This window comes from Orcinus orca, chromosome 6, assembly GCF_937001465.1.
Source record: "Orcinus orca chromosome 6, mOrcOrc1.1, whole genome shotgun sequence".
Classification (NCBI taxonomy): domain Eukaryota; kingdom Metazoa; phylum Chordata; class Mammalia; order Artiodactyla; family Delphinidae; genus Orcinus; species Orcinus orca.
Window position 1 is genome coordinate 116,231,696 of NC_064564.1, and position 25,974 is coordinate 116,257,669.

The window sequence follows — 25,974 nt, forward strand, 5'->3', positions numbered from 1 at the left end:
GAAACTGCCTGGCCTGACAACTTCCGGGGCAGGGGGTTGGGAGGGAGGCAGGTAATACTTTTACAACTAACCTTTCTGTAAAACAATTTATGTTTTCTTTCCTGAAACCTAAATGAGATCTGTGTGTGCGGAAAATAAGAACACAGAAGAGTCTTTCACCTGCTGCCACTGAAAGCCGGCATTTCCTCAGGCCAAGGTGCTGAACAGGAGTCACAGGCCAGTCAGCTTGGCCTTACTGATTAAAACCAACATCCCACGTTGCCACAAAAGCACACTAAACAATACAGCATAGAGCTGAGACTGCTATCTAAGAGGGCACAAGTAAACGTGCTCCAGCTGACATAGAGTAAGTACACAGCGATCTCAGGATGCAACTCACAGATCGATCAAGTACGACATCCACTTCCCAGGCTGATCCCAATCCTACAAAGGTCAAAGGCTGACAATGTTTACCCTGCAACAGGGGACACAGCTCCTTTATGAAAACGATAGTGTCCGTCTGCAAAAGACTTAATATGAACGCTCGGGAATCACGGAAGTGAGGTCGCTTCACCAGTGCCCTCTGAACGCTAATAAGGGATCAAAGACCTTTCATCATGAACAACATCTTTGTCTCCTTACAAGCTTCTTTGGAGGGGGAGAAAGATATGAATCATTAATCCCACAAATCACTAATCCTCTGGGAATTCGGGGAGAATCTGAGTTTTCAAAGACTACTGCTATTAAAGCCAACCGCATTTAAAAAACAAACACATTAACGTGTGGTACAACTCTCCTGTGTTCTTGCCGCGCCTGTGGTCTCGGCGCACTCAGGCAGAGACAGTGGTTTTGTGGCAGTAGCTTCCGTGCCACCCAACTGCTGACACAAGCCAATGCAGAAACTCAACTGCTACCACACTAACAGACGCACAGAGTTCCAGGGGTGGGCGAGCGAGGGGCCCAGCCCCTGGTCCTTCACCGGCCTCCTCCACTGTTTAGAAATAAACCCTTTCCTGGTGAGCTGGGACGAAGTGAGAGAGTGGCATGGCCATATATACACTACCATGTGTAAAAGAGACAGCTAGTGGGAAGCAGCTGCATAGCACAGGGAGATCAGCTCCATGCTTTGCGACCACCTAGAGGGGTGGGATAGGGAGGGTGGGAGGGAGACGTAAGAGGGAGGGGATATGGGGATATACGTATGCATATAGTTGATTCACTTTGTTATACAGCAGAAACTACCACAACATTGTAAAGCAATTATACTCCAATAAAGATGTTAAAAAAGAAAAGAAAAAGGTCATTGGAGAATATAACACAGAAAAAAGAAAAAAAAAAGAAATAAACCCTTTCCTTAGAATCCTGTAAGGCCTATGCAAGAAAGCATCCAGCTCTCCATGAAGGAAAGCCTCTGTCCTTCACAGCTGGCAGTGGAGAAATCGGGTGAAGTTTGGCTGGGCCTCCCTGCGTGGGTCTCTCTCAGCATCCTGCCTGTGGCCTTCTCGGGCACGTTAGGACCACTTCCTTAGGACTCGGCACACTCGACTATGACTCCCTGCTACTTGTTTGTTCCTCTATTTCTACTCAGAGTGTCCTGAAAGCCGAAATTCTATCTTATTCATCTCCAAATCCCCAGCACGGAGCACAGAACCCACCACCTATAGGCCCCGAGTAAATATTTGCTGAATAAATAAGTCAATGGGGCTCACAGGCTCCGCCACTCTTCCCTCTGTGTAATGGCTCTCCTCATTGGCAACTGGGGCGCTTTTAAAATACGTCTGCAAATTCTTTTTCACTTTTAAATTTTCTAAATTTTTTGGCTGCGTCCCGCGGCTTACAGGATCTTCCTTCCCCGACCGGGGATTGAACCCGGGCCCCTGCAGTGAAAGCGCCGCGTCCTAACTACTGGACCGCCAGGGAATTCCCTGAAACGTGTCTGCAAATTCTGACACTCCTTCCTTCACAAGGGAGAAGCTCTTCCTGCCCCCCGCCGACCTTGAATGTCAGTCAGACGTAGTGAATCATTTCTAACACACTACAGGGTGGAATGGATGCCACATACCTCTGAGGCGAGGCCATAAAAAGGATAGGCTCTGCCTGGCTCGCCTTCTTCTAGATGGCTTGCTCTGGAAGAAGTCACCCCTAAGTCCAGAGGACACTCAGGCACCCTGTGGACAGGCCCACGTGGAGGGGACTGAGGTCTTCCACCGACAGCTGGCACCAACTTACCTGCCATGTCAGTGAGCCACCTTGGAAGTGACCTTTGAACCCTGGTCCAACTTGCAGATGACTGTGGTCCTGGCTGCCATCTGACTGCAATGTTACGAGAGGCTCTGAGCCAGAACCATGCAGCCAAGCCATTCCCAGGTAGGATCCACAGAAAATATGGGCGATTATGTTTACTGTAATTAAACCACTAAGTTTGGGGGCAACTTTTTACGTAGCAATAGATGACTACTGTAGCAACCCTGGAGGATTCGGGTGTTGTTTTATAAGGGAGTTTCAAGGGATTTCCATAATGACAAAGATAGTTTATGGTCATATCATACTTACAATAAAAATTCTGTAATGAGTCGTGTCCTACAGATAAAACCACAACATGGCTGATTAACAAGCAAATTTAAGTATTCCACAGGTCAAATTATACTACCTTAAAATCTAAGAACTACACTCAACAAACGTTGGGATGTGACACAGAACAATATTACAATTCTTCTTGAAGGTTGTTTTTTGTTTTTAAAAATTATATATTACATACGCATAGAAAAAAATCTAGAACAATATCCATCAAAACTTTAACAATAACTTTCTCAGGGTGATGGTATTATTATTTTTTCTTTCCTTTTTTAATACCTTTGGTCTTTTCAAAATGTACAATATGTATATATTACTAGTGTCCTATTTTTTAGTCTAAAAAATATATATATGATCCAATTAGGCCAGCAGCTATGAATTGCTGGTGTCTCTATTCTGGACATCTAACACTATAAGTGGCACATAGTAGGTGCTCAATAAAAGTGAACAGAATGTCCTTTAGCTGTAGATCCTGCCTACTGGATAGTCACTTTACAAAGGGATTCCAGGATAATGTGAGTCCACAAAGCTCAATGATGGGAAAAGGCAGCAGTCAATTTTCACAGGAAAGAGTCTACTAAGTAAAGGAAATCATTTCAACGTTGTATTCTTAGGACGCAGTAACCACTTTTCTCTTTGAAACTAAGTATTTTGAGTGATTTATTATAAATTTATAATGACAGTTGTGAACACCAGTTGTTTTCTTTTCTTTTCTTTTTTTTTGGCATGCGAACAGAGTCTGTTGATTGCCTTGGTGCTTAAAATAGTTTCTAAGTGTCCTCATAATAGCATGTCACCTGTAAACAGGTTTCAAGCCAATGCAAATTAACAAATGGTGAACAGATGGACTAAGAATTGACTTTTGTCAAGAGAGAGTTAGCAACAAACACTTTTGGCTCCAGTCTTGCGGGACCATTAGAAAGTCTTTCACTTCTCGCCAAGCATCTTGCCTCAGTAGACAATCCAAGCAGAGAAGATGACAAGTTACAAGGGCCCGTTAGACTTTTGAGAGCCGAAAGTTGAGATGTGCAGAACCACCAAATCAACACATGAGAAGCATGAGACAGAAGAAGCTTCCTGCCAAATGGTGAAAACTCTCTCTATCCTGCATCACTCAAAGAAACTGTCCCTGTAGTCTCTGGAAAGGATGGCACCTGTGCATGCAGCGGACAAAAAATAACCTGTTGGAGGCTGGCTGGTTATGTTCATCCCGTCCTGGAAGCAAACACTCCTCTGGACTGGAAATTTTAAAATGTAGTTTGTAACTGAGGATGTAAGCAAAAGAGGGTACAACAGGAGGGCGGGTTGGGCTGGGCAATGTGTTTAAAGACCAAGTGGAGCTTTGGGGAGTAGTGCCCCTTTTGGGGGAGTGTTCACGTGGATAGAAAAGCTACTGGCAAAGACTGGTGTGCTTCAATTTCTGACTCCACATCACTGACTGAGCCTTGGCCTTCATCTACTGGGGCTTCTAGTAAAGAACAACCCAACGGGTAGAATAATTGTGGCATACTCGAAGGAATACTACACAGCAACAAAAAAGAACAAGCAACCTGGATGAATCTAACAGATATTGTGTTGAGTGAAGACAGTTGATATAAAAGATTACATATTGTGTGATTCCATTTATATGAATTTCAAGAACAGGTAAAATCAATTGTTCAAGGAAGTCAGAATAGCTGTTAAAACTTAGGGAGGGAGGCGGCACTGGGAACACGAGAAGAACCCTCGTGGGGGTTCTGGAAGCGGTGGCCACGTGGCTTGATCTGGGTGGAGCTACACGGAGGTAGACACATGTGAACAACCAGTGATCTGTACACTTCACAGTGTCTGCTATCTCTCCTATTGGGAAAAGGAAGAGCACATATATTACTATTTTAAAAAAGCATCAGTGGGCCTAGCACTGATTCTAATCCCAGCTCTACCAGATTCCCTGGATGGCCTGCAGCTTATCAAAATGTGCTCCTCGGCTGTGTCATTTGTAAGATAAGGAGAACTGCCCTTATGCTCTGCCGACTCTGGGAATGTGACAAGGACACAAAGAATAAGCTCTGAGGCATCCTGAAGTCCTAGAGTCACACACAAACCGTGTAAACTATGAAGTGCATTATAACTGCTTCTTTTAAGACCTATGCAAAATAGATTACCTACATGTTTGGTTTCTAATCTTAACAGATACCTTTTTAAAAGAAAGAAATGACTTTGCAAAATCAAGTTTCCATTAGCTAAAAACAAGCACAGAGCAGACTTCCCCCAGGACAAAAGTACGTTTTTCAAACCCATCACTCACTGAGGCGGTAAGACAAGAGTCGTGGGTTGAGCCTTTGGTCTACGTTTAGCAGATACTCCCATCTGGTTAGCAGAACGTTTCAACGACTGTTGATTCAAAAGGCCAGATGCCAGACCTGCATGGTACTGCAACTGCAGAGAAAAACCAAACAAAAGGGGAAGAAAGATAACATTTGGTAAAAGCTAGACAAGGGGTATTACACTATCAAGACCTGATACATCTTACCGGCTCAGAACATTTTTAATAACTTCAAATACAGCTGCTAACATTTTGCTTCAAGGAATGTATTTATAAGGAGATAATCAGACAAATAGGAAAAGAAACATGAATAAGGTGTTCATCGTGGCATTACAAAATGATAGAGAACTGGAAACAATCTAAATAACCAACAATAACTGGGAAATTGGGTAAAATACATAGAGAACTTTAAAACACCATTTTGTTGAATTAAAAAAAAACCAAACAGGTTACACTGTAAACAGAGAGACACTTAAACACATGTTCTCTAAAATGTTAACAGTGTATTTCTAAATAGTAGAATTGGGATACTTTTTTACTTTATTTTTCACCGCTATTCATATATGCGTTATGTAAATGGTTTTAAAGCTTATGTCATTTTTTTACAAGAGGAGACAGTGGGCTTCCTTAAAGACAGATTAGTTCTGGGAACTCCTGCTGCCATCATGTCTTGCTTATAATAAAAAGCATATAACTCATGGTCCACTGCAGTAAACCAGGAGCACAACAGGCTTATCATAAACAGATTCAAACATACCGCTGGGCTGCTGTTTCCCGTGGTTAAGATACAAGTATCAATCACAAGAATAAACACGTGAATATATCTTACGATAACGTATACAAATGGATATAGCTTCACCGAACAGAACTGGTTGGAGAAGTTAATTCCACTCCATGTGCACGCAACTGGAACCATACAACTGGGGTAAGGAAGCAGGAGACTTTAAATGGGCTGACAGCCAGCATCCTTTGCTTTGTCCACGACAAACTGCTGAGCTTCGAGGTTACTTAGGACAGATCATCTTACTTTTCTAGACTTTGATTTCTCTATTGGAAGAGAGAAATAATACTGCCTAATTCTAAAACAAACAGGACTTTTCAAAAAATCTTCTTTATTGAGTTATAATTTACATAAAATAAAATGCACACATTTTAGGCGTACAGTGTGATGTTCTGACAACGTATACCTGGGACACTGCCACCCCAATCAAGATACAGAAAATCTCCATCCCTGCAGAAAGTTCCCTTGCGCCCCAATGCAGTCAATCTCCCTCGCCCCCAACTCCGATCATGACGATCTTTCAATTTAAAATACAACTCATCACTCTCACTCATTGCCAAATGAAGCTTATATCCAATTTGACATGTGACCGTGACTCCCATCCTCCTTTTTTAAATCCCATACTTTTGTATTTTAGACCTTAAGAGCTGTCATTCATCTCTATAATAAAATTATCCTTGAAAGGTATCCCAATTTTCAACAGATGTAAATAAAACATTCAGATGTGAAAATGCCAAGCTAAGAATTTGGACTGAGACCATTTACAACATCCAGTATGTTTCTTCCTCCCGTCTCACATTAAGCGAGGTCTTTCAAACATTTATTTAGAATTAACTAATATACAAATAGTAATTCATTCTGAAGCTCTGAATCAATTTCTTTTCAAAATGCTCTTCCAAGGCATAGATTTCCTTTGCAGAGTCAGCTACATTACAGCTCATGGTAATGAAACTGGTGACCACCATACAAAAGGGGCCGGGCCCTGGATGCAAAGGGTAATAACGTTCTGAAAACTAAATGGCCTCACCTAAAGCCACTGGGCTGCACACAAATACAGAGTGGAAGAAAACAAAACCAATTGAAATGATCTGCTTCTTGAAAGTGGCTATAAAAATGAAGCTATCCAGTGACCCAGTAACACTGAAGTGTCTGTGTTTGGAGCACCCATATTGCTTTTTAACAGGCTCTTGATTTCCTTGGTCGATTTGCTGGGGGAGCCCTATGGCTGCACAATACAAGACAAAGATACATCACATTGATAATAAGAACGGAGCTCTTCTCGGGGCGGAAAGGGGGGGCATAATTTGGCTCTAACAACTCATCGCAGACCAATGAATTTTGCTCAAATTTGTTTTTCTGCGACAGATTTCTTAAATGGGAAATCGATGGAAGCAAGGGACAGTACGAGTTTGAAAGACGATGTTTCAAAATGTCAGCTACTTGGGTTTCGATCTTCCCCACCAGAATCTGCAATGAGTGCAATATGCATGGAGCTTTACGGAATTAAAGGGAAAGACAGCTTGGCAGGGGTCCCCTCCTGGCTCAAGGAATCGTCTCTCCTTTTGGCTCTCCTTCTTCTGTGTATCTTACTGGGGTCCACGCAAGCTCAGCCACTCCAGCCCTGCTGACTCTTTTGAGTGGACGAGTCCTGCCAACCACGCAGAGCAGCACGGTGATTCTGCCCACCTGGCGTCATCTGCCCAAACAAACCAACCCAAAACAGCAGAAACGCATGCTAGCTGCTGTCTTTCAAAGGGTTCCTTTGAAACTTCTACCATCTTGGATGCTCTTAATGTACACCACACCCCTAAGAGCACAGGAAGATGGAAGGACTTTTCTTCCCCCAAAACGAAACCTGCCTTTGAAAGCTGACTCACAGTGATTAAGCAACATTTGTTCACCATATATACGCTTCTCGGTTTCCAGGATCACAGCTCCGACTGTCAAGATCTATAAGGAGCCCATTAAATATTTACCGAACCATCTTTATAATGGGAGAAAAGGTCAAAGTTAATAAAACTGACAGGCAGCTCCTGTCCAACTGGATTTATACATTATTTAAGCACTAAATACTCCATCCCATGAAACACAGTTTAGATTTGAAAAGACTCTTGGAAAATGTTCACTCAGACAATGGTTCTAGAACAGGAGAAGGGAGTTCAGAGCTAATCTACAAATTAACATTAAGAACATATCACTCCCCAAAATACTGCCATAAGTTTTCAGTTACAGGCTCTGTAATATTTTCTATAAAATATATATTTCAATAAACATATGTGGCTTGGGAGCAACTCTATTTCAAAAGGCAACTAACTTATCAAAGTTATAATGTGATTTTTCTATCCAAGATCATTTCTCCATTAATCAGCAAGAATAAAATGAAAGGGGGAGAGAAATAAAGACGTCCATTCTTTTAACTTCCACATCTCCCAGCTGTGGGGAATGGGAGTGTTCGTGTGGTCAGCTGCGGTGAGGGGGCTCTTCATTTACTGGTAAGTGGCTACTCCGCAGTAGCAGCTATTTCCATGTTCTCTGGATTTTGAGAACATTTCTCTCAGTTCCTACTTTGCTATCTATTAATGTCAAACTTCTATTTTCTATGACTAACCTCGGATTCTTCTGTCAGTTCTCAACCTAAAGCCCTTTCTAATCAATTATGTCTACTAATTAGCTCTAGGCCTGAGATATTTTCAGCAACTCATAATGATCTGAGGGAAACACCATTTTGAATTAGGAAAACCTTGACTTACTGCATATTTCTTAAAGTAATGCTGTTTTAGTAATATTAAACATGCTCAAGTGTTGAATGTTACCAGGTAGGGTCCTGGTAAACTCTAGTGTACAGACTAAGAGCCTCTGTAACAAGCATTCTCTTTGAAAATGTGCTACTGAGCTCTGCTACTAACAAGAGCTGTGCGGTCTTACACATCTCACTCCCCTCTCTGCAAAACATGCGTTCTGTTTTCTCCAAGGATCCACCTAGCTCTAAGGTTTGATTCCTCTAGGTTTCTAAAGAAGTTACATGGGTATTTGACTTCACCACAAAGTGTTGAAGTAATGTCCCTACAATTTCATACAACAGCAAACCCTTTTCCTCTGGATAGCCTAAGTCTTTACTGCTTTTCAAAAAGTCCAAATCCAATTAGCTTTAATATGCTTCAAATCACAAGTAACAAAATGTACTGGAAGGAGATGACATGAAAGGAAATTATTTTTAAAACTAGGACTCAAATGCAAAGTTTCTGACTTAAATCTCGGGTTCAGAAAATCAGATGAGCAATGACCCCTGCTTAGTCCTCCAACTCGTTTCGCGTCCTCCGTGTGTTCTGAATGCTCTACCTGCTCCAGATAGATAAAGGACGTGTTCTGCAGTGGACAGAAGTTTGAGAAGAAAATAGAAGGAAGTTCATCATACTGATTACATTCAATATACTAATTAAGCCAGTGGTGATCAATTAGGCCTAGTACTTAAAAGCTGTAGTGGTTCCTAGAACCTCCCAGGGGACCATGGTACAGCATCTATCCTACCCATGCCATATGGCCTGAATCCCACTTTAAGAAAACTGACATTCAAAAATCTCAAAATTTATAAGCCAGATCAATGAAGGTTCGATTCTTCCTACTCTGAAAACCATTGTTTTGTTTTCAAAGACTCATCAAAGGCTTCTTTAAGGGTGGGGGCAAGTTCAACAACAACGGCAGCAAGACTCCTCCAAACCTTAAGGCATTTCACTTTATTTCTAAAAATCACTTTACACAGAATTACACATACGTTTCTAAGAACACTAGGAAGACACATCGGTACTTCCAGTAACTAAACCCTTTGGATGAAGAATGAGCTAGAAGTAAGTCATAATAAATTCTGGCTGGCTTAGAGCAGGGCCACAGGAGGGGAAGAAGAGATGAAGGCTGGGGAGCCCCTGGGCCTCCTCCAGTCCCCCTCGGGCAGCTCCCTTCTCCCAGCAGAGCTCCTCTCTGTCACCGGGATTTGGCAGCAGGTAAAGTAGCCTGGTGTTCTTTCTTGGTCCAGGAGTGAAGCTGGCCACGAGGGAGACACATCTGGAGGACACAGCCTTGTTATTGATTAGCCTGCATTCTCTGCAACCTGCAGGGTAGCGCATGACGTACAGGTGATGCTAATGAATTTGTCAGCTTGTAAGTGGACTGGCAGATTGGTGAAACTGCCCTGGCCTGGCCTGTCACTGGAGCCAATCTGGAGAACAGAATGACTCCATCAGACAGTCCTCTTAAGGCTGGTCTCTTATAAAAGCAAACACACAGCTTTGCAGGTGCTCACTGTTGTGACAGAGCCCTGAAGGAATCCTTTCTCCCTCTTACTCTAATTGCTAAAAAAGCGGGCATGTCTGAACCTCTCCGCAGGCTTGAGTTCAGGAAAAGGCATCCATGGGGACTGCACTCGGATTACTTCAAATCATAGAATTCTCATGTCAGAGAGGAGTCTTAGTGAAGCCTCCCCTCCCCCCACCCCACCCCCACTTTACGGGAGAGGAGACTCTGACCTTAAAGAGGTCACACATATCACAAGAGGGGAAAAGGCCATTCAAGGTCCACCTTACGTATCTTCTTCCTGTGGTTTTAAGTGTGCTGCATCTTTCTAACCGGAGGACCCGGCGTATGTCATCTCTGCTTCGGCAATGACACACAGGTCTTCTTCTCGGGCAGGCGGGAACGAGCGCTAAGGGAGCGGGCGCAGAGCGTCACTGGCGTTCGCTGGCTCTTGTCTGCTCTGTTCGCTCTGACCTCTTGCAGGCGCTGAGATGTCACATGTTTTTCCCTCCTACTGACTCCAGTCATGTCTAAGGTGGGGAGTTTGGGGAAGTTCTAAATGCTATCATTTTAAGGTTTTAGTATCATCCGGCATCAAAAACTTTGGTGAAAAGAAACCAAGAAACCATAGAAACCTCAATATTGTCAGAAAACTTAAATTCTAGACTCGGCAGTAACACATCTGACCTTCCTAGCAGCCTTGATAGCGTTTGATGGGGCAACCGTGCTGGTGCTTCATGGGTTTTCATAAATTACCTTATTGTCCAGCAGAATCCACACGTCTATTATCTGTTTTTACTGAGGGATCATCTTTGAGAATTTGTGTCATACATCATGGTAGTAAGAGGAAGGGCACTATGCACGTGGGGCCACTTCCCCTGCACATCACTGACCATAACAACCAGAGCTGGTTGGCGTAAGTGTGCTGACAACCTTCCCAAGACGCAAGAGTGCATGCCAAGCTCACGGCCCCAGTCTAGGGACATTTGACACCGGGATCAGTTCATGCCACAAACACCTGGATCAAGCCACACGCCATGAAGCTGCCATGTGTGTATGTGGCGCTGGGAGGGTGGGGGAGGCTAAGGTGAGATTTTCATACAGTCATATTTCTCCTAAACCATTAAGCTTTCAACTAAAACCAATATTTGTGCAAAACTAGGAACACTTCGTCACCACTTCGAGTTGCAAAAACCTTTGCCCCTCATTATTAAAATGTGTTTTGTTTCCAGCTAATGAGAAAGAACCATGTATTACAATAAAGCTCTGTTTCTTCTTTGGAACATAATTCTAAGGAAAGAAAGAAGCAAGGTTGCCTGGTATTATCTGTGCCAAGGAAAACAACTACAGAAAAATACCATAAATCTAATTGTTTTGCTCAGGTTTTTATCTAAATATCGGATAATGATATTAGGTTCTTTTCTCATTTTATCTCCTACTGCTTCTTTCATATAGCCAATATGAAAAAGAAAGAAAGAAAAAACAACCTTAGATTTGAGCTTTTATGGGTATATTTTTTTTTTTTACTTGGGCAAAACAGCATCAATAAACCATAAGGAAGCGTCCAATTTATTTGCCTATTTGTTCTCTACTGGGAAGCCGGATTTCAGGCCTTTCAATTACCATGAAAGCAGGACACCAAGTCAGGGCTGTGCTTCTGCTCAACTGTGGCATCATTTCCATGCTAAACGCCATTTGGGTTTCTTTTTTCCTACATATGAGTCCTCAAATGTCCAAACTTCAAAACTGTCAAAGAAGTAAATAGAGAGCATGGATAGCAGTCTTCTTCTTTCTTAAATATCTGCAATGTTTAGAGTTGTTTAGAATTGTTCCTCTGGAGAGTTCCAAAACTCACACCTTTATTAATAGGCCTTTCTCCACAACTGCCCCTGTTTACACTACAGCTGCATGCATGTTGTCATACTTCAAGGATGTCAATCAGCTGGAACAGTTGTATCACTCATATATCTAAACAGATCCAACAAAAAGCAAACTGTGAATGTGGCTAAAAATGGAGGAAACAGCCATGGTAGGGACTATTTGTAGAGGCAGAGAGAAAGCACACAAAAGAAAGCGAAAAAGAGACCCTAACAGACAGACAAGGGTACACAAAAACTGGTGTTGCCCCATCTCCTGTTAACCACCCTGCCTTTCATACCAGGCTTTCAACCTGTTTGCCCTGCGTGGTCCTGGAGAGCAATGCACAGGGTCATAAAAAACATGTTGGGGGGCCACCGGGCCACTGAAGAAGGTGAAGGCAGGATATGCAAACAGGATCAAGGCAGAACCTGACGCTGCACTAATGAGAGCGTTCTAACAGGCTAGTAAACGATGGTGACAATGAGCAAACGTCCTCTGAAGAGGGACAACATGGGGGCAGTCCTGCTCACCTGCATTCGTATTAGAGGAAGCAGTCCATGCCAGATGGGCCACCATGTCCTTGTCTCCAACTAAGCCTGAACCACCCCAGAATCATTACCCATTTACACACTATACTATATCCAACAAAAACAAAATGTGTCCTTGACCTTTCTCTATCACTGACCAAAGACAGAAGTAGCAGGGAAGAATGACACGCCCCAGAATTAGCTTTATATTTCCACCAGAAATGCCAAATACTAGTTTTCTATTGCATACCTAGGGCCTGGATCCAAAGTCTAAAATGGAAGGCTAGAATGATGTCTAAGGTGCCTTCTAACACTGAAATTCTATGATGTTGTATTTCTCTATGAAAATGCAGTCTAAACTTGCATTGGTGAAATTTAAATATATTTTTGAAACGCAAACATTTTATCAGTCACCAGAAGTCTCTACTTAAGGCAGTTAAAGAAGGGAAAGGGCTCTTTGTGATGTCTGATGCTTGGCCGTTAGCTGAAATCTAGTGCAATGCTAGAGGTCTAGCGAGTAACAAATGTTTGTTGACACACACTACTTTGTTATTCCTCCCAAACATTCATAGGTGAGGCCTGGAGGAAGAATTGAATATTCCCATATAATAGGTGTGTCCCTGGATATTTCTTTCTTTTTCTTCCTCCCAAAGAAAACAGAGGTTTTTCAACTGAGAAATGAGTAAAATGACAACCACCGGACACTTCCATACCTCAATTCTAGACACTGAATTCTAAGCATTAGTCATTTGCTGACTTATCACTGAAAAGATTTCAGTCGAGAAACCAGTAAACATGATTTTTAAAAATTACCAATCTGACCAATTTAAAATTATGATTAGATTATTACAAACTTCTTTTATGGGTAGTAAAAATGATTCCTATGTGCTCATCGTCAGTCAGTTTAGATTTAGTTGGACAGTTTAACTCTCCCTTCTTCTAATGTCATGAAATGCGGAGCTCTGCTTTAAGCATCATTTTCATTACCATCAAAAGCAGCCCCCATCAGCTTCTTCTTCTTCCTTCCGTAAACATCATAAACATCGTCAGCTGGGAGCCAACTGGCTCCAAATCAGGGATCTGACCAGCCTCAGCCCCAGCCCTTGCTTACTCAGGAAATGAAGCAAGGAGGCAGGGAAGAGGGAAAGGCAGCACAGAGAAAACTCAGAAGGAAGAAGAATGGGAAACAGCCATACGATCACTGACTTTTCTGACTTTAAAAGATACGCAACTATGATGTCAGTCAGACAAGCTGAAAATAACAGGAGTGGAAGCAAAAGGCCAGCAGCTCAGGTCAGAGGCCTGTGAGAGCAGGAATCAGGAAATAGAAGAAAACGTTCAGGAAGACACTCTTCTTATTGATCATTTTTAACAACTGCCTTTTCCCTTCGGGAATAGGAGGAATAAAGCCTGGTGGCTTGGGGGCAGTAAGTCCAAGGAGGCAAGTGCTTTCCTTTGTGCTTTGGCAGCAAAGGCTGCAACTCCAGAGGCAGTGTGGTCCCCTGGGTACCAGGAGGACGAGCTTTGTAGTCAGACAGCCCCGAGTTCAAACCTCAGCTCAAGTACGAGTTATTCTGGGCATTTCTGGGTGTTTCCTCTTCCCTCTGAGCCTGTTTCTCCACCAGCCCAATATGGGAAAAAAAAACAACCAGATTTCTCTCGCAAGGACAAAGCTGTTCTCCTGTTGACGGAGCACACGCCCTAAGGCAGACTTCAAAAGTGCCTTTTCCTTATCTCACAACAACCCCAGGGAGAGAGGTACGCAGCCTCCTTTTACAGATGAAGAAACGGAAGGGCAGTCATAGAAATTAAGTGATACGGTACGTGCAGAAGATGTAAGCACAGGGCCCAGCGCCCGGGAAACAGACAGAGCTGGTCTTGTGATTATCAGAAGTGACTATGCCCCAAAATTCGCCTCTTCCAACAATGCCCAGAATGACCGAATTTTCACAAAACTGATTAAGAGTATATCACCTTTTAATCAAATACTGTCATCCTAAACATGTCAGATAATAAACTGGTAAGTGTAATGGGAAAAAGGAAAAAGTACGCCCCCATCCCCGCTGTTCTGAATGAGTTCGGTGTGCGGAGAAGGAGCCCCGACTTGGTTCCTCTTGTACAAATGAGGAAAAGGATCCATCACGCTGGTGATGCCTCACCCAGGACAACTGTACGGGGCCTAGGGAGACGCTGCAAGCGCTCACCACTACAGGCGGCCCAGAGGACCAGCTGGGAAGCCCCTTCTAGTACACCGTGGAGAGCAGTTCTTAAAGCTACGAACCACCTAAATGCCCAGAAACCTGGCTCAACCCTGATGCATTAAACAAGCAAGTTACAGAGTATTTCTTAGGCAGCTAACAAAGTATTCAGCACTGGAAGATCAAAGTCTCTCTCCAGACTCCCAGAGTACAGTCTTCCCTAGGTATCCACGGGGGACTGGTTCCAGAACCTGCCGTGGATACCAAACTCCGCAGATGCTCAAGTCCCTTATATAAATGGTGCAGTATTTGCATATAACCTACACACATCCTCCCGTATACTTTAAGCCATCTCTAGATTACTTATAATACCTAATACAATGTAAATGCCATGTAAATAAAAACAATGTAGATGCTATGTGCATAGCTGCCAGTGAGTGGCAAATTCAACTCTTGCTTTTTGGAGCTTTCTGGAATTCTCTTCCCAAATATTTTCGCTCTGCAGTTGGTTGAACCCGAGGATGCGGAACCCACGGATACAAAGAGCCGACTGTACTTGTTTCCTTCCTTATCGGACTGTTGAAGGTTTTTTTGTTGGTTTAAGTTCTGACTGTGAATGTCTGCACAGGATAAAACGGGTATGTTTTCGGTTTAAAATGAACAACAGGTCCGTGTGAAATTTCTACTGATCAACAGGACTGAGGTACGACTTCTACTGATCTTAATCTAATTGAGAGTGTAGGTATGTAGTCAACTACGTGGATATAAACCATGAGCCCTCTACTTAACCACCCGTGAGCTTGGGTGAGTTGTTCAACTTTCCAGAGCCTCAGTTCTCTTCTATTACTGGAGATAATACTGCTACTCGATACCACTAGAAACGATCTGGGGTTTCACGGAGCAAAACCACAGTCAGCTTCCTGGAGTTAGTGAGAATTAAGTACATGAAGGCACTGAGCAAAGTGGCTGGCACAAAGTACACACTCAAGAAATGTTAACTATGATTATTATCACTCAGCTGAGGCTGTTGAGCCATTAACAATTAGACTGAGTGTGAGAGGTGACTAAGCCAATAACTGGAAGGCCTTGCCTCTGATGAAAAAACCTTAGAGGAGATGGACCAGTGAAGAAAAACAGGCCTGTTTCTGGGTGGATCTGGGTGAGGGGAGTGCACAGAGTTTGGCAGGACCATAAGAGAGCTAAGCCCCTGACACAAAAAGGGCTGCTCTGATGTGCAAGTTACTTACTTCTATGATGCTTGGCAGCCCTACGCAAACCCCAAATTGTGCTGTAAAGAACAAGTCACGCATACAAAATGGGGACAGCGGGAGGCAGCTGGGAATGTCCAGGAAGGAACAGTGACAACACGTCTACCACCAGCCACGTCCATCCAGAGGTGAGAAGCAGCCTCCTTTTGGACCAGAGAAGGGAAGATAGTAGGCAACTGGTGCCACAGCCCATGCTTCCTTTTGTTACACAAATAAATACACCGCCTTTCCCCTTAAGCACCTGGCAGGTAGCAGCTGAGAAGAGCTGAAGCTAGTTCAAGCCAGTCCAGAAGTCTTTCTGAAGCCCCTTTTACAGGGCTGACCACTAGAGAACGGTTTTCTGTGTATCTGTCTTTGCCAGACTGTCTCGTACCATTTGACAAGCCCCACAGGCCTAGCAGAGGCTCTACAGGATGTTCCATAAATGTTTGCTGGGAATGGGATGGCTCGACAGATGCAGAGCACAGTGCTAGACACGGATGGATATAAAAAGAAATGTTCTCTGCTTTTAGAGGGTCAAGATCTGCACGCTCCGTAAGAGCAGCTAAGAGCACCACAGAGCTCCTCAGTCTTCACTGCTAGGTCCCCTTGTCTAGAACAACGCTCCGCATGACAGTAATAGCGACACGAGCCAATGTGTATATAGGACTCATTGTGAACTAACTAGGTGTTACTCTAATTCATTTAATTCAATCAAACTATACAACCATCCTATGAGGTAGGTACTATTATCTGTATTTTACAGATGAGGAAATTGAGCCACAGGTGGTAAGTGGCCTGCCCAAGGTCATGGAGCCCAGTAAGCGGCAGGGTCAGGCTTGGAATCTGGACAGCCTGGCCCCAAAGTCCCTGCTCTGTAACCACTACACTCCATGGCTTCTCCAGAACTTGGCATGTTCTCAGTAAGGATTTTTAATTTTATTTTTATTTCCTTTTTGCTTTTTTTTTTTTTTTAACAAACCCTTGTATTGAAGTATTTTTTAAAATAAATGAATACATGAATAACAAGCAGGGGACGGCTAGGGGAGATTTGAACTAAATGACAGAGTACAGTGGGAATCTGGACTCTGAACCACCTTCTCGCATAAGGTCCCTACAAAGTGGGAGGATGATGGGGCTCTACTGCCTCCCCTTCCTCCCCTTTCCTCATCTGTAAAATAGAGATAATAGTACCTACCGCATAGGGTGGTTGCATAGTTTGAATTAAATGAATTAGAATAACACCTAGTTCACAATGAGTCCTATATACACATTGGCTCGTGTTATTATTGTTATGTGGAGCATTGCTCTAGACAAGGGGAAAAGGCCCAGCTCAGCCTTTTCAGGGTGCAACGAGCAGTCACACCCAGTTAATGAGGGTTTGCTGTGAGGCTCCCTGGGAAGTAGAGAGAGCAGATGTGTCCCCAAGCAGTCCCCTTAGAAAACAGGAGCAAGCTCGTGCCATTCGGCCCACCGCTGCCCAGCTCACGGCCGCTCTGACTGCTGGCACTGGCCGCCTCTTCCAACTCCCTGCAACCAGCTGCTCCTGACTTGCCCTTGTTCTCTTCCAGGCCTCCGCCTGCTGCTATGTGAGTGGGCAAATTCGCACACACCACCTTTTCACCCAGTTAGTGCCTTCTCACACCTGAGAAGCAAAGGATGGACAAGAAGCTGGCATTACAGAGCCACAAGTTTTTTTTTTTTTGCAATATAAAAACGTGTAAAAAGTTTTGAAAGTCAAAAGCTTTCTCATCAATACAGGCGCCAAAACTCCTGTGGCAGCAAAAACGGACATGAACTGATGTGAGTCTATTTAAATCCTAATTTATCTCACGTAGTGTGAACAGTCGAACGTTTTGCTACACAATGTTTGATTACAGGGTACTGCCCCAGGCCCCGCTGGAGACATTCGTAGCATATGAACCACGCTACCTTTCAATAATCCAAAATACTCAAAATCCAAAACACAGTCGGACCCGAAAGCTCTGGATACGGAGCTGTGAAGCCGGGCCAGGCAGTGGCGAGCGGGCCGGCCAGCACGCACGACTTCTTGTCACGCGGGTCTCAACCTGAACTTCACCTTCGCAGAGAGCCTCCTCTGGCCACCCGCTCCAAAGGCGCCTCTGGGTACTCTCCGTCCCACCACAGAGCTTTACCTTAATCACCGCAGTAAACCCAGACAGGTATTTTATACGTATTGTTTGTTTCTTTGTTTAGTGTTTACATCCCCCGCTCTACCCCACCCCCAACACATACACTAGAATAAAAGCTCCGCTGAAACCCAGACGCTGGCTCTCTTCATCACCACTGCAGCTCCCACACTCAGAACAGTGCCTGCCACACAGCTGTAGCTCAATAAGTGCCTGATGAACGAATAAATAAGAAGACACTCAGTACAGGCACGGAGGCATCGCAGGAACGGTGCACAGCCAGACCCACACGCCCTGCCTACACAAATTAAAAATCCATAAAAATCCATATACTCCCAAGCAGTATGGATTTTCTCACACCCTCTGCGGACTTTACTTGGTAGACAGTCGGGGGGAGGGGAGTCACTGAGGATATTAGGCAGGGGAGTGGTACAATCAAAGGGTACTATAGCCTCATTCTTCAAAACAGCCCGAGATCCTCTGCCATCAGAATCACCTATAGAGTGCCCACCAAAAATGCAGATTCCAGGGCCCCACCTTAAATCTGCTGGATCAGAATTTCTACCAGGGAGCCCAGGAATGAACACTGTAAGAAGCAACCCAGGCAGCTCTCAGACACACTAAAGTCTGAATCCATTCATAGTATAATCTCAAAAACATCTGTTGACTCCCTGATTGAAGAAGTCAGTCTCTAGCTGGAACCCACCAAGAATACGCTACACAGGGAAACCTCAGACAAGTCACAATTAGCTAATCTAAGGACACAACACTAGTTGGCCCCCCACGTGGATTCAGGGTTTTAAACACAGATGCAATATGCTTCCAGCGTTGAGAAGCTTCCATCTTTCCAACTCCTATAAAAAAAAAAATCTGACTGTTTCATGCATATATTGTTGAAGACTGGTGGAGACAGCAGGATAGGGTCGCACAGTAGAGACTGAAAGAGCTTTTAGAATTCTGAGACCCTACTCCAGCTCTAACCTACACTTGATTAAGCAAATACAAAACCTGCATTGCAAGAGTCTTCAAATAGTTAAATTTTCAATCTTTATAAAAAAGAAAACCCATCAGATTTGATTGATAAGTGTACTTTTTAAAACTAAGAGTAAAAAAGTGAAGATTGGCAACATTTTTTGCCACATAATTTGCTTTCTTTGCCTTTTTCCACAGCACTGCACATAAATCAAAGAGATGCTGAAGAGGTCCATACATCACCAGCTGGCGTTCCAACACTATTTACCAAGTCTTTAACAGACGCAGGTCAGAGTATGGAAAACCATGACCAAGGAGGCTGCAATTAAAGGGAGAAAATTAACTCAAGAGAGTTAATTAAGTTTACAAGTAACTTTCCAATGAGCAAGTTATGATATTTAATAAGAACAGCCTCCGTGAAGCAGGGTTACAAACTATGCAGGGGGGCGGGAGGGGGGGTTGAGGAAGACAAGCCAACAGAATTTTCCAAACAAGAACGTATATTTGAACAAGCTGCCCTTCTATGATTAAGCACACAAATCTGGGAACAAGGCAGGGGAAATGATGTTTTAATAAGGTATGAGACAGCCTTGTGAGCTGCATTTTGCATTACCCTTGCAAAAAAGGGGGGAGGGGAGCCCAAAAGTTGCAGATCAAAGTGTACAGGCTACTGTGTGTGCGTGAGCTGCCGCTAAAGGTGGCGCAGAGGTCAAGCAAGGTGGATTTAAATGGGCTCGACTTCCCATACAGAAAGTGCAAAGATCCCTCAAAGGCAGCATGCTGAAATGGGTGGCTATGTCCTCATTTCCAAGGACAGGAAGAGATGTACAAGGCTTTACTTGTCTGCCTCCATCAGCTCAGCTCTACCGTAACAAAGTACTGGGAGGCTCAGTCACAGACACTTATTTCTCACACTTCTGGAGGCTGGGAAGTCCAAGATCCAGGTGCCAGCAGACCTGGTTCTCAGTGAGGGACTTCTTTCTAGCCTGCACAAGGCCACCATCTCACCATGTGCTCACACGACCTGTTCTTTGTGTGCTCACAAAGAGAAAGCGCTCTGGTCCCTCGGCCTCTTCTAGTAAGGATATCTAATCCCATTATGGGGGCCCTACTCTCATGACCTCATCTAATTTAATCACCTTAAAGGCCCCACCCCCTAATACAATCACAATGAGGTAACATTTGGGCTTCAACATATGACATTTGCGGGGGGGGGCGATATAAACATTCAGTGCATAAGATGGTCCATCTGTTCAAGATGGCACAGGCCTGGTGAGTGCCTGGCCAGGTGCTCCACCATTATTCCAAGACGCAGGGCTGTGTGCACTGGCAGCAGAGCCATGCTTAGTCCTGGGGACAGCATCCCTCCTCCCCCTCACTAGAGCACTGCTGGCCTTCCCCTGTCCCTGCACAAGGGCAGCGGCTCTAATTTTAATGGAGTCACTGCTTCTTTGAAAAGTTCAGCCTTTAACACTGCAATCACCCCCCACGTACTCTTGCCCTCAACTATCACTCCGGAAAAGCTAACTGCTGATGGCCAACGTAAGACGAAAGCTCCACCGAGAAAGAGGCTTTAAAACGGCCTGTAGGTAAAAGAGGGGGAAAAGGTCAGTCTTTCCTTCTCAAGAATTCAGTGTTTTATCATCTCGCTTTGCTGCTACACAATGAAGTATTAGCATCAGACAGATCCTCTTAGAAGGCATACTAGGGAACGAGAGACATAATACCCTATTGCAAATCAGCCAGGTGCAAGTGTCTGCACAAATTTCTTAGAGTCGTGCAATGAAAAAGAGACCTTTCATGGAAAATACGAGCCCATTACATCAAAATGTGCTTTTTAAAATACTCAGATGTTGGAAACCTATGTGTATAATAGAAGGCAAAATGTATCCGAAACTGGAGCCAGAGGTCTTCTTGTTGCACATGGTAGAATGAACAGTCATGTTCACTACACTCCCTCCCCAAACCACAAAAACTACAGCAAACACATACACAGGGGGTGTTAAGTCCCAAGGATAAAGAGAATAGGAGAGGAGACGACAACAGAAAAGAGGTCAACTAAACCGTAGACTATAGAAAGCACATGGGCCAGCACTACCTCAGCAGAGCGCAGTACTTGAAACCTACCCTGGCTGGCGGGAGGTGGGAGGGAGAGGGGAACAGGGTGAGGGAGGCTGGGAGGGTAGAATGAGTCAATAAAGAGCAAAGTGAACTAGACTCTAAGACTAAGGAAGTGGAGGCGCCCAGTATGGTGCAAGGCCAGTGGGGTGGGAATAAAAACAAGGAGTATCGGTTAAGTCTTTTGTAAACATAGATCCCTACTCCCATCAGAAGCCAGGAGAGGCTGACCTAGAGGGTCTCAGAGACAACTGAAAACAGGGGGACAAGTCTGCACTCTGAATGGCGAGACAGCCTCCCACCCCCAACCTTCACAACAATCGTGGTTCACTATATGGCTTGGCTGTGAACACCACCTCATAGTCATGATAGTATAAAAACTGAGTATCCGGGCTTCCCTGGTGGCGCAGTGGTTGAGAGTCCGCCTGCCGATGCAGGGGACACGGGTTCGTGCCCCGGTCCGGGAAGATCCCACATGCCGCGGAGCGGCTGGGCCCGTGAGCCATGGCCGCTGAGCCTGCACGTCCGGAGCCTGTGCTCCGCAACGGGAGAGGCCACAACAGTGAGAGGCCCACATACCGCAAAAAAAAAAAAAAAAAAAACCAACTGAGTATCAATTAGAGCAAATTGATGGGGAAAAGGTGGGATATGAGAGTTAAATCTGTCTTCCATCGTGGAGTCAAAAGATGACATCTAAAACAGCAGTCTAAGCAAGTTGTTAAGAAAGACTGTAGGCAAGTATCCAAAGAAACAACTAAAAGAGTTCAAAGGAGTTCCCTCCAGGGAGTGGCATGTGGTACAGTCAAAGGACGAATGCTTTTGTTATAAACCTTGTAGGATTACTTATTCACCTTTCTGTATGCCTTTGATGAAAATAAAAACTATAACAGAAAACAGAAAGTAGAGCTTCAAAGTTAAGCAGGTCCTGAAAATGTGAGCCCCTGCATACTACAAAATGTGCGTCATCACCTGGGGACTATTAGTTTACTACAGTAACAATTTTATTTCAAGTTTTACTGCAGCAGTTAAAGGTTTTTATAACAGCAGATGCCTTCCCTCCCACACATCAATTAATTTGCAAATTATCTCAGGTTGCAGATATAATGAGGTGCAGAGAGCTTCTTTCCACTGGTGAGCACTGCCATCAGAAGGTAGATGTGGTGGGCGAGGTGATAACTGTGATGTTAGCTGCAAGCCAGAGCAGCCTGGGCTCTGGAGGATGCTCCGCCATTAGCCCGCTAGCCCCGAGGACCCGTCCCTGGCCTCAAATCAAGAGAAAGAACATAACGGCAACCACCATGAAAGATGGAAAAACAGTGGAAAAATTCTAGAGACGCGCAAGGGAGTGAGAGACTGTCTCTGCCTCATGAAATAAAAGCATGGTTTTTATGCTCCTTTTTATAGCTTCTCATTCGGTGTTTACCAAGAAAGTAAACTTTTTGAAAAGAAAGGATGAGGCGCTCTCAGTTCAACTTTGGACTGTGGTTTGGCAAAACCACCTATCAAGCCCACACATTTGATTTCTTTTCTTTTCTTCTTTCTGAAAGAGCTGAACCGAAGTAACCAAAGTTGTTTCAAAACACAGGGTTGAAAATAGTTACACCGCTTCTGGCTCTGCCAAAGAACTGTTTCTTTTCTCACTTTCACTTAAATCTCTGTTTTTTTAATGACCCAAATGATAAGATGAACAAGAAGACACTTTATCGTTTTCACCTATGCAAATAACATTTTGTACGGAACAAGGCAGCAATTGTAGATCTTAACACCTGAGGGGCTGAGAGGGCTCATGAGGCAGAGCCCATCGGTAGGAATGGCAAACACCCCCATCACCAGGGTCCATTTCCCTGGTTCCACGTGCTCTAGGAAAGCCCTCGTTTCCACCCAGCCTCCCTCTTGGCATCTTGCCCCCCTCTCCCGAAGCCTTGAGTCAAGCCCCTTTCCTCATGGGCAGCGCCTGACACTGCAGCCCACGCTGAGCCGTCTTTCTGGTCTGTGATAAATTGTCTGAGTGTGAATAAGCATTTCAGAAGGCTTCCTGCTTTGAGAATTCACCTTTCCAACGAATTAAATAGGTGTCTACAGCAGCCTGACAGATAGCAGACACACATTTTCTCCCTCACAACTGGTCCTGTGCAGAAGTAAACTATCACGCAAATACTGTTCCTTCCCCACCAGCCGAAAGCAGTCTCAGGCACGGCGTTTGTTCCTCTAAACACGCCACTCTATTAAGAATGCCCGTCAGAGCCTCTGGAGTTTGAGGACAATAATTTTCTTTACACGCTTGTGAAAGCAATCCAAAGTTCCCCTGACATTTTCTGACCTGGCACTGTCTGTAAAGGGCACAGGTTAACAACGTTTAAGAAAAGATCACATACAATAATATATACATCATGAAGATTCCTGGGACATTGTGTGGTCCAGGACTTCAGATTCAATACCATTACCACCAAGAAAAGAAACAGCTCTTCCTTCCACTCGCACACCATGCTGCGCTCCAAAAGCACCATTAAAATGCCAACAAAGGCATTTTCGGATCTACAATCATCTGACATTTTTGCTAAGGAAATTCAAATTTGAAAAACTTTGGTAAATTTAGAGTCTTGTGAAGTACCACCCGCCTCCCCTTCCACTCCCCTAAAAAGGGCAAGAAGATTCATCATCAAAGGTTACCCCTCCCTCGAATGTCATCAGAGTGTGGCATTTCAGCACATACATTTGTGTACATAGATCTCCAACTGTTCTGAGATCTCCACCGTCGCTGGCATAACCGGATGAGTTAATAATGGAACGGCTGCCTTCCTCAACTCCTTTTCATTTGCTCTTCATTTCTGTTGGTGTAACTTAGACCCTCGGTGTTCTGTGCAAGTCTCTGGATTCTATTTGGCCTAAATGTAAGAGGAAGACACCTTCCTTCCTTCCCCTACCAGCCCCCCTCTCCCCACTCAAGAATCCAAGGACATTCATAACTTGGTGATTAAAAATACACCATTTTTATTTCAAAAATTCAATCATAACACATTCCCTTCTTTAAAAATTTTATAGCATCTACACTTTCAATTTGGGATTTCTCATTCATGCTAGGTGAGCCTCTTATGTTCTATATTAAATGCAAGGCATGTGTGATCGGTACTATTAATAATATAACAGTGCCAATCTCAGAAGCAGCAACACAGCACTGACACAGAGCCCCTCTGAAGAGGTGTGGAATCGTGAGTACCACGGCAATATTATTAAACACACGGGAATAAAGAATGCGCCTTACTGCCCCTCCCAGCTAAAGAATCAGGAGGAATTTTTCCTCTTTCCCAAAGGCATAACATATCATTAGCTCTCATAAATATAAACAGATCTGAAACAAAAACAAGGGATTACCTTTATTAGATTCAAGGAAGGAAGAAAGAGAAGGTGAGTTTTAAAGTATTCATGGACAAATCAAGATTATAAATTCATCAAAGTGTATCAGACTCAAGGATTTAAGGTCACTAAAGTCACCTTTTATGATTATGACAATAAAATAAACCCCAGTTCTCACTTCTTCAAGAACCAGTTTCCTAACAAAGCTTGCCCTTCACTTTGATATCATCACAGTGCTCTGTCCAAGGATGCAACTTGGGAAATGCTCTCTAGAGACGTCTGCAGAAGAATCCAAGGTATACCTCACTCCCAGGTCCGAAAGAAGGCTAAAAATGAACAAGTGGTGGAGAACAGCATCTCAAAGTGATAGCTTGGGTTTCTGACACGTTATCATGAAGACATTTAACAGCACCCTCCTTGTTTCCTCAGCAATCCCACGTACTGTTTAACTTAGGGATGGTTCCTCCCTTTGCATGCAGTGGATTCAGGCAGAGTTCCTAACTGGGCACTGTCTGTGGCCATCACCTTTCTCCTGTCTGGCTGTGAGCACAGGTCAACGAGAAAGAGACTCAAGGTAGGAGGACATTACATACAGGGTTTTGTTTCGTTTTTCATTTCATTCTTTTTTTTTTAATTCTTTACTGAAATATAGTTGACTTACAATGTCTTTATTATAAAACATCCGATTGTTGAGAGTAAAAAATGGGGACTGTCTGTGCTGAGACTTCAGCTCACAGGTATGTGAAGGTGGCCTAGTTCGTTCACAGCACGATAAATTCGCCAGAGCACGTGCACGCACACACACGTGTACACACATGCACACTTACCTCAAATGAGCAGCACAGAAACAGAAAAGACAAATCAAGACTCCTAGTCTACACAACTTCTGAAACAATAACAATAGCCTCTAAGTGTCTAGTGAGTGCCAGGCATTTAGTATTTACGACCCAATAAAGGAGAAGGTGTTCTCACGAACCTCACTTCACCTTTAAGGGAAGAAGCTTAGGGAAGTTAAGTTACTTGACCAAAGTCACACAGCTGACCTCAGGTCCAAATGAGCCCAACCCTGCAAGTTTAATGACTAAGCTATACTGCCTTGTCAAATAGAGTTTCACTCATTCAATAATGAATGATTAAAAAAAAATAATAGTGAATGATAGTTATAGATGTGTACTGCAAATCTAGTACGCCTGGCACAGCTCTAAGTACAATACTGGGAATAAAGCAACGAACAAAGCAGACTCCCATCCTCACGGAGAGTACGTTCCAGAGGGGCACGGGAAAGACAACGAACAAAAGGAATAAGGAAAACACGCAGGATGAGCAACGTCAGGAGCGGGGGAGCAGGTGGGGGCAGCGGGGGGGGGGGGGGGGATACAGTACTCAATAGGGTGGTCAAGGAAGGCCTCTCTGAGAAGGTGCCATTTGAGCCAAGACCTGAAGGTGCAAAGGCATCTTGAGGAACCCAAGGAAACTTTGGACAGAGGAGGAGACGCAAGCACGGTCTGTCTGGCACGCCCTGACGCTAAGAACCCCAGAGGGGAGCCTTTTTCGGGACAGCTGCAGGCTATACCTGCGCTGCTTCTCTCCCTCGGGCGCCCGTGGGTGGGTGAGCAGGTCTC

The 25,974-nt window shown here is 44.1% G+C and overlaps 1 protein-coding gene across 3 annotated transcripts in view; it reads right to left on the bottom strand.

Annotated features, from left to right (window-relative positions):
• Nucleotides 1–25,974, bottom strand: part of MED27 (mediator complex subunit 27) — a 197,517-nt gene that overhangs the window by 127,257 nt on the left and 44,286 nt on the right. For all 3 annotated transcript variants that reach the window (XR_004482933.2, XM_004269073.2, XM_012532797.3), the window contains exon 3: nucleotides 4,841–4,971. Coding sequence is in view for 2 of the 3 variants with exons in the window: in XM_004269073.2 (XP_004269121.1) it covers nucleotides 4,841–4,971 (131 nt within the window). In the remaining variant the exon portion in view is untranslated. The remainder of the gene's footprint in view (nucleotides 1–4,840; nucleotides 4,972–25,974) is intronic.